This window comes from Condylura cristata, unplaced genomic scaffold (assembly GCF_000260355.1).
Source record: "Condylura cristata isolate star-nosed mole 26May11 unplaced genomic scaffold, ConCri1.0 scaffold00017, whole genome shotgun sequence".
Lineage (NCBI taxonomy): Eukaryota > Metazoa > Chordata > Mammalia > Eulipotyphla > Talpidae > Condylura > Condylura cristata.
In genome coordinates, this window is record NW_004567118.1 from 19,093,572 (window position 1) to 19,102,827 (window position 9,256).

At 56.1% G+C, this 9,256-nt stretch overlaps 1 protein-coding gene across 4 annotated transcripts; it reads left to right on the top strand.

The window, feature by feature from the left end:
• Positions 1–1,439: 1,439 nt before the first annotated feature.
• On the top strand, positions 1,440–8,247 carry CDK20 (cyclin-dependent kinase 20). Of its 4 annotated transcripts, none has more exons than XM_012726621.1 (8): positions 1,440–1,738; positions 2,045–2,158; positions 4,016–4,204; positions 4,383–4,504; positions 4,677–4,739; positions 5,424–5,547; positions 5,933–6,085; positions 7,298–8,247. In XM_012726621.1, exons 1-8 carry the CDS (start codon positions 1,664–1,666, stop codon positions 7,493–7,495), a joined length of 1,038 nt encoding a protein of 345 aa, XP_012582075.1. In that variant the 5' UTR covers positions 1,440–1,663; the 3' UTR covers positions 7,496–8,247. The 4 variants fall into 4 exon arrangements, with proteins under 4 accessions (XP_012582075.1, XP_004684551.1, XP_012582077.1 ...); XM_004684494.2 differs by having other exon boundaries at positions 1,442–1,738; positions 5,930–6,085; XM_012726623.1 differs by having other exon boundaries at positions 1,442–1,738; positions 2,045–2,154; positions 4,053–4,204; positions 5,930–6,085.
• Positions 8,248–9,256: the final 1,009 nt, after the last annotated feature.

Sequence of the window (9,256 nt, forward strand, 5' to 3'; positions counted from 1 at the left end):
AGCCAGGATGGGATAAAACCGGACATGTGGGCTCTGGGGGGCTCTTGGCCTGGTGGTTCGCAGCTGATCGTTTTGGCGCTCAATCGGTTTTCAGCGAGCCGGTGGAGTCCAAGTCAGCAGAACTGGTAGGACATCCTAGTTAACCTGCGTTTCTCTCCCTCTTTCCCTGGGTTATTCCTTTACCTTTCTCCTTATAAATAAATCCATTATTTAACCTTTTCAGTGTGTCCATAATACGATTGAATCGTAAGCGCACGGGTGAAGACCCACAGACAGGCAACCCAATTCACATTGGGGTGCCCTGTAACATATTCACTGAACAAGGGAGGCTGTCCTTACCCTTTCACTCTGAGAGTAAAAAGATGAGCTTATCAGACAGGGAGGACTTACTGAAATATGAACATCTATATGACACCCCTAACCTTTACTCTCCCAGCTCATAAAAGGAGGAGCAGGGCCTCCCTGGTGGCACAAGGGGCTAAGTCTCTGCACTAGGAAGCTATTAGCCACTGCAGCATGAATTCGATCCTTGGCCAGGGAGCTGATCTACATGGCCTGGCAGACCTCTCCTGACCTGCCGCTGCTCCCCTCAGCAGTGTACTTTCTTCAACCACCTGTTCTGTTCCCCACTCTGTCTCTGATGAATCTTCTGAACCCCCTCGCCTCTGCCTGTACCCCAGTTATTGCAAGAATAAACAAACAAACGGCCTGGGCTCAGAGTCGGCCAGCATCATTTTAAGGCGACTCTGCCACACAGAATGGACGACTGACAGCAATACCAAGAGCAGCTCAGCTAAACTCTCCACAATCCAGCCTGTGACGCCCAGGCATCAGGAATACCAATCGCTGTGTGGATACATTCTTGGACAAGAGTGTTGTGTTGGAAGCCACGTGAAGCATATTTACCCAGTGATGCCCATAAAGCCACTGATGGACAGACTCGCTGCTTTTGAAATCCTTTTCTCACCCTGTTTTAAGCAGACAGGGAGACCCTGCGAACAACCATGGGACTGAGGAAAGAGAGTTTTGTTGAAACAGACTGGTTATATTCCGCGTGGCCTGTATCTCTAGTCACGTCTTCTGGAAGCACGTCAGACCTGTCACCAGCTGTTCAAGTGCAGCGGCAAGACGGTCCGGTGATTAGACTCATCCCTTCCAGCCAGCCTACCAGCTGTAGAAGCTGCACCTCCCGTTACAGGTGCAGAGCTTGGCGGCAAGAGGGCGCTTCGCCCGGTCACCAGAGGCCTCGCCCCCATCATTCGGCGTCAGCCAGAGCTGCATGACCGTCCAGCCTCCCGGTGGCAAAGCTGCGGCCCCGCCTTCCCCGCCGCGTGGCCCCGCCTTCCCCGCCGCGTGGCCCCGCCCACCTGCCTGCGCGGCCCCACCCTCCCGCGGCACTAGTCTCCCGCTGAGAGACGCTGGTCACGTGACATCGGGCGGCTCGGAGCCGGCGGTGGCACTTTGCCCTTTCACCCGGAGCCATCGCTGTCCGTCCGCGAACAGCTCACGCTGAGTGGCTCGCGGATGGCGTGGGCCTGGGGAAGGCACAGAATAGGCCCCGCCGCCGGGCCCCAGAGTCGGCCGGCTGCCGGTTGCTAGGCAGCCGCGCGGGCGGAGGGAGGGTGCGGTCCGGGAGGCGGGGGCTGGAGGGAGTCGGGCCGCGATGGACCAGTACTGCATCCTGGGCCGCATTGGCGAGGGCGCGCATGGCATCGTCTTCAAGGCAAAGCACGTGGAGGTGAAGTGGGCTTCGGGGCCAGGGGCCGCGGGGGTCCAGGCTGGCCTTCCCCTTCCTCCCCCCCGTTGTTCACGCCCTGTGAGGTCTGTCCACTCTTCCGCCCACCTCTGGGCCCGTGCCTATCCTTCTCGTGGTGCTGCTGTGCACCCCTACTGGCCCAGGTGGTGGTGGGACCATCCCTGCAGAGCAGGGTCTGGACGCTTTGTATCCCAGGAGGGCCTCAGGCCTCGCCCCCAACACCAGCGGGGTTCGTGGCCCCTCACCCCCCAGCTGACAGGGCAGTAGTGATGCGTTCCTCCCGCACAGACAGGAGAAATCGTGGCTCTTAAGAAGGTGGCCCTGCGGCGGCTGGAGGATGGCATCCCGAACCAGGCGCTGCGGGAGATCAAGGCCCTGCAGGAGATTGAGGACAACCAGTATGTGAGTGCCCAGGCGCCTGGCTGACTCACTCCACTCACTCTAGCAGTCTCGGGCCCTTCCCTACTCTGCTCACTCCTCTGCTTCCCTTCCCCTCTCTCACTTGTCTGTCCACTTGTTCCCCTCATTCACACATTACTTTATCTCTCACTCCTTCACCCACCAATTTCTTCATGTACTCATTCTTTCACTTACTCTTTTCTCGAAAAATTTTGTGATTTCTGATGACAATAGCTGGGCGCCTACATTCTGCGGGCTGGGTTAACTGTTTTTAAAACTGCATTTTCCCCACTCTTCTACCAGGCAAGTTTCAGGAAGGGGCCTGTTCTCTCCAAGTCAGGAGGAGGCTCATCCCCAAACTCCTGGGCACTCTGCCGGGAAGGGGGTTTGGTTATGCCAAGTTAAGGAGTCTGGGCGTTATAACTTTGTGACTCCTGGAACCCCCGCCTGTGCAGGGAACTTGAGTGTGAGTGGACAAAAGCAGAGGCCCCATCTGACCTGGTTCATGCTGTGACTGCGCTGGGAGGGGCTGACATCACTCCATCTGTGGTGGTCTCCACGGTGTTCTTCTCCCCAGGCAGAGACAGGATTGGATCCTGGGAGGCGCTGGCTTGTTCTCAGCCCTCCCGTCATCTTGGGTGATGAAGGCCTGTGTCTTCCAAGTTTTTGTGAAAATATATCCCCAAATTTATGTGTGTGTGTGCCATGTTTATTTCAGGGACTGAGAGAATATCCTCTTAAGATTGAGTAGGCAGAATTTCTCTTTTTCTTTATAATTTCATGTATTATGAGTGCATGTGTGTATTCTGCTGTTAAGTGTGTGCCCGTCAAAATCAGCCAAACAATAACAACCTCCTTGTTTGGGGCAGAAAGGGAAACGGTTGCAGGTAGCCCTTGTCCGGGATGGTTGAAGGGACCCACGAAGAGATGGTGATGTGGCCCTGTGTCCCATGAATCAACAACCTGGACACTCTGTCCTTACATCACTCCAGATTTGACCTCAGCCAGAATGACTGGGGGACAGCCACTCTGCTTCCGCAGCCCCACGCCTGCGCCGTCACACCATGAAGATGAGAGCATCCACTTCCTGTTTGGAAAGGCCCCAGTGACTCCTGTTCACACTGAGAGCACTGTCTCCACCTGCCTGTGCCCAACTCCAGCCTCCCTTCAGGTTCACACAGGACACCTTCCTCCCACGAGGACCACTAGACTCTGGGGCGCAGACCAGAGCAAACGTCCTTGCCCTGAAACGTGTGTCCTTGGCCATCCCGCTGCTTCCCAGGTCTTGTCTCGGGGCCTTGCACTTGCAAGACCTCTGCATAGCCTGCCCCGCCTGTGTTTTCTTCCTGTCCTTGCAAGAACCTGGATGCAGCCATGGGCTGCTTCTCTCATCTGTCAGTTGTTCATGCTACGAGCTCCTTAGGGTGTTTGCTCCTACTCGCTGCTCTGAAGCCCAGCTTCTCTGGCCAGTGGGCCCTCAGGAAGTTTGGGATATGTCTCTACTTGTACCACACTGGGAACTGTAGGCCTGTTGCTGCCTTTATCGGCCCTAGGGTGTTTCCCAAGAGAAAATAGGAGACCTATCCTCATATGTGTTCCCCTTCGGGCGATTTTCTATTGGGTGACTTGACTAGGGGGCCAGATGCTACTGGAATGGCCTTCTATAGACCTCCTTTCCTCTGTGAGTTTGTGGGTGTTAGACTCGCATCTGCTACCTCTCAGGAGAGAGAAGCAAGGACTGCCCAGCACTCCCTGAGTTCTGAACTTAAGGTCCACCCTGGGCCTCTTGTCAGCGAAGGGCTTGGTGTCCCAGGGATCTGGGTGGTGGGCATTGGGGCTGATGGGGTGCCTTGCCCACAGGTGGTGCAGCTAAAGGCCGTATTCCCACATGGTGCAGGCTTCGTGCTGGCCTTCGAGTTCATGCTGTCAGATCTGGCTGAAGTGGTGCGCCATGCACAGAGGCCTCTGGCCCAGGCGCAGGTCAAGAGCTATCTGCAGATGCTGCTCAAGGGAGTCGCCTTCTGCCATGCCAACAACATAGTCCATCGGGTCAGTCCTGGCATGTGCGGGGAAGCCCCACATTCGGAGTGCCCGCCGGGGACGGGGCCTGTGGCTGTGACCCTGGAGGAGACAGAGCTTGGGCAAACCTGGGCACACAGCCTACCACACGCTGTCATCACAAGGTTCTTGGGAACCCCCTAGGAACTACTTTCTTTTGTGCTCTCAGGACTTAAAACCGGCCAACCTGCTCATCAGTGCCTCAGGCCAGCTCAAGATAGCAGACTTTGGCCTGGCCCGGGTCTTTTCCCCAGATGGCAACCGCCTCTACACACACCAGGTGGCCACCAGGTAGGGGCGGGGCTGGCCCTGCAGGATCTGGCCATGGACCAGCCCTACTGTGACAGGGAAGAGATACTTTTGGACATTGGTCATGGGCTGGTGTGGGGCCAGGGTGACTTTCCAAAGAAGCTGCTTGTCGGACCAGTGACATGGCTGTGGTCAGCTGCTCTCATTCTTGCAGGTGGTACCGAGCCCCCGAGCTGCTGTATGGTGCCCGCCAGTATGACCAGGGCGTCGACCTGTGGTGAGTCTTCTGTAGGCTAGTTGGGGGAATGCAGATCAAGAGTCATCTTTTCTCTTGAGCATTAAGTCTCAGGAGACCATTTGGGGATGTCTCTCTGCTGTGCTCTAGATTTGCCTACGAGTGTCGTCCTTTGGGGTATCTCTGAGCATTCAGGGGTGTCATTGTTCTCCAGGACACTCATGAGCTGGTTGGGAGTTGGGTGGGATCATTGTCTCCACGAGAAGCTTTTGGGCTGAGTGGGAGAGGTGGTCTGAGGCAGGAAAATTAATCGGAGGATGTGATGTGTTTGAACTATCCAGAGGCCTGAGTCTCTGGTACAAATGATCTGAACCTTTATTTGGGGAAACTTGGTTTATGCATTCTTACCGAGATTTGGGAGGTTGTTTCGGAGTTCTGCAGCAGTGTGTGGCTCTTAAAAGTCCCAGAACTAAGTCTGGGTTGCTGTGTGTGTTCCCAGGTAGAGAAGGGTGGGTGGGTGGGGTTTCTGTGTTCCAGGCTTCAGGTCTCTGGCTATTTGAGGGTGCATCCCTGGATATCAAACATCTAGCTGCCTGGGGGGGGGGGGGCTTGACCAAATCTAAGATGTGGGCAGTGATCTGGGGAGATGTCTGTGGTGGGGTGATAGAGCTGGTGTTGGGAGATGTGTCCGTGATGTAAAATATCTGAGCTGCTTGTTATCTGCAGGGCTGTGGGCTGCATCCTGGGGGAGCTGTTGAATGGATCGCCCCTCTTCCCTGGGGAGAATGATATCGAACAGCTTTGCTGTGTGCTTCGCATCCTGGGCACCCCCAGTCCTCAAATCTGGCCGGTTTGTGAGGGCCCTGGTGGGGATGGGTGCAGGTGTCCTTTATTTCTGAACAGCCAGTGACCCCCTCCCCCACACTTCTCTTCATGTCCCCATACCTCCTCGACAACTCAGACCACTGCCCTGGCCCAAACGCAGCTTCCTCTGGGAGGGCGTGAAGGCCTGTCCCCTGTCCCTTCCCACTCACGCACACTCAGTTCTCACCCACTGGGCATAGCAGGCACCCAGCACTGAGCAGGCTAAGGAGTGAAGGACTGAATGTGCTCTGTGAAGACACAGGTGGCCTGTGTGTCAGTGGCTCCAGAGGGGGCGTGTGGGCCCAGGGAGTGAGGACTGAGGGTGGTTGAGCGGGCAGGCAGTGAGTCCGATGCACCTTCTCTTGAAGGAGATCACGGAGCTACCCGACTACAACAAGATCTCCTTCAAGGAGCAGGCACCCGTGCCCCTGGACGAGGTCCTGCCTGACGCCTCTCCGCAAGCCTTAGACCTGCTGGGGCAGTTTCTCCTTTACCCTCCACGCCGGCGCATTGCTGCCTCCCAGGTAAGCCCCCTAGCCTTATGGCTCAGGACCAGGGGATGGGGTGGCCTCTCAGAACCTGTGCTAGGCTAGAAACATAACCCTCAGGGCTGGGAGCACGGCCCAGTGTGCCTTTCGCACGTCTCCGGGATATCAGGGACTTTTTCCACCTCTTCAACAAATACCTGCCTCTGGCAGGTACAGGTGTCATACTGGGCTCTGGCCCGGAGTGAACAAGCAGACTCTGCTCTGTCCCCTTCCGCAGTCTCCGCCCTGTGGTGAGGTAGCATGGACAGTCTTGGAATTGGGGGGAGCTTGGGACTGACTTGAGGTCAGCAGTGCTTCCTAGAAAAACAGGGAGGTGTTTTCCAAAGAGAAGTGATCAGCAGAGGTCTCCAGAGGTGGCCAGGAGGGGTGGGATATAGCTGAAAGGCAGAGGAGCAGGAGGTCCCTGGCTGATGACTGACGGGCAGGGCCTCCTAGATGAGCCTGTTTCTCAGGCTTTGTGCCAGACCCTCTCCCCATCCTGAGCACATGATTCTGCACAGCCCTGTGAGTCCCCATCAGCGGCTTCTGAGTCCAGGAGCTTCCCAGCCCTGCTGCCCAAGTCTCAGCCACTGTGCTTCCTGTACTCCCCAGAGCCTGCCATCTGTGTCCCCAGCACCCCACAGAGAGTGACCTAGTGCAAGCAGGCTGCACACCAGCCTCTGTGGGGCCTCCACAAACCCTGCTCCCCTGTGGCTCCCTCTCACTTGGCGAGCCCAGGCCCCTCCCGTGTCCATGCTCAGGGCCTGAGCTCCGTGGCCTCACTGGCAGTGTCACAGTTCCTTCAGGCCCCACCCACCACTCCTCCAGGTCCTCGGTCTCCATATTTGTCCCCTGGTTGGGAGCCTCCTTGCTCACTGGTCACCTTGAGGGTCTCCTGGCTGCTCTCTCTGGGGGCGCTCACCCCGGTCTTCAGGCCTGCAGCCTTTGTGGTGTCCGCATGCCTGCTCCCGCTTTCCATGGCACTGCTCCTCTAACACACTGTAGCTTTTACTTTGCTTTCACTAACTACACCCCCAGCTACACAGAAACTTCATGTGGGCACAGCTGTCTGATCACTGTGGCACCCCAGCCTCCGAGCGGCTCAGGCCTGTGAGGCAGCTGGGTGGGTGGGTGAGCAGGTAGAGTAAGCCCTGAGGGCAGTGAGCTGAGCTAGGACAGGGAATAACTGATTCTCCCTTGCTTCCCCAGGCCCTCCTGCACCAATACTTCTTCACCGCCCCACTGCCTGCCCACCCCTCAGAGCTGCCTATTCCTCAGCGTCCAGGGGGCCCTGCCCCCAAGTCCCACCCAGGGCCCCCCCACGTCCATGACTTCCATGTGGACCAGCCTCTCGAGGAGTCCTTGTTGAACCCAGAGCTGATTCGGCCCTTCATCCTGGAAGGCTGAGACTTGAGCCAGGTCCCGAGCTATCCCCAGGACCACCTGTGGCCTCTGTTCCTCTGCTCCGGCCTGCTTTAGGTTTTCCCGTCTTCTGCTGACACACCAGCACACTCCATATCTGCTTCCTCTCCTGCCCCCAGCAGGCCAGAGGACATCCGGCCTCAGTAGAGCAAGACCTCTGTGGCTTGTGCCAGTGGCCTCCATCTGTGCCCTGACTGCCCATCAGGAGGCGCGTTCTTGCTGCTGTGCAGGGACCACCACCCCAGGGGCAGTGCCTGTGTGGTGCTGTTTTTCCGGGCTCTGCCTTCCTGCTCAGGGGTAGTTTTAAGGGGGCCATCTGGGAGGGTGGGGTGCCGCAGAATTTAAGATGCCTTTTGGCAACACTGATGGGAAGGCAGGCTTGGTTTGGCTTTGTTCTTGGAGACATTAAACACTAGTTCAGAGGTTATGAAAACTCCAAGTAGCTCTGTCTGGTGTCTGTTTCTCTTTAGGGCTGAGGTGGCATCATCATTAGGAAAATGATGACACACCTTCTGAGAGTGTCATGATGGAGTTCCCATTTGGAGTGGTGGTGGCACAAGTCAAGGCCTAGGGACAGCTCAGCCTGGGGACCAAGACATTAAGGCAACTTACCAACACTTGCACCCTCACAGTCAGGGGGTCCAGGACTAGACATGCCACCCCCTTACTCAGAGATACCAAATAAATGGAACAGGCATTCCTAGGACACATTTGTTAAGTCAATAAATCCACTATAATCCCAACTGACTCTTGTTCTTATTTAACATAACTTGATAAATTGATTTTAAAATGTATTTGGAAATGAAGAGTTAAGAGAACAGAAACAAATGGAGCTGACTCTGGGTCTTAGCTGGAACATCAGCCCACCTTGACCTTGATCTGACCTTGTTGTGTATACCTGCTCTCATCCAATCTTCACCTTCACTCTTAGCTGACAGAAATTTACCCTGAGTTGGACATTCACCCACACTGATTCTGACTCACATCACTTGCCCTGTACTGTGATCCTGATCCACTCTGGCATGGAAGAACAGAATGAGGTCAGGGTCAATCCCACAGCTAGGTGAGGTGGGGCCACAGGGTGGGAGGAATTAGGGTTATAGCAAGGGTCAGTGATGAGAAGCTGAAAATCATTTGAAGGCAATGGTGAAGGTGATGGTCAGGGCCACAGTGAAGTCCAGGATGAGGTCAGGGTCAGGTGAGGGTAGACACAAGGGTTAGGGGAAAGCGGATGCAATGGAGGTCAAAGGTTATGATCAGGTTGAGTCTGAGGGAGAGGATCAGAATCAAGGTAAGGGTCAAGACCAGGGTCAGGGTGAAGGTCAGGCCCAAACAGATGAGTGAAGAGGGCCAGGTCAAAAACCATACTGAGAGGGTAGGGGTGAGGTCCAGGTGGCACATTCAAAGGGGAGACAGGCAGGGCCCAGGAGGTACTTAGGTTCAGGGCTACCACAAGGTCCACAGTGCAGGTCAATGCAAAAGCAAAAGTCAAGATCAAGGTCAAGGCAAGAGGAAGAAGAGTTTAGGGATGGGGGGAAGTGTCAATATTAGGAGGTGGGCAAGTGTCTGGGGGGAGAGTCAGAACTAGGAGTAGGGTAAGGGAGGGAGCCAGAGCATGTCAGAGATCAGGGACCACCTGTTGAATGGGAGGGGTGTGGGGGGCAAACCGAGCCGGGCGGGGCTTGGCTGCGTGTCGGAAGTGTGGCGGACTGGGCGGGGCTTGGCTGCGTGTCGGAAGTGTGGCGG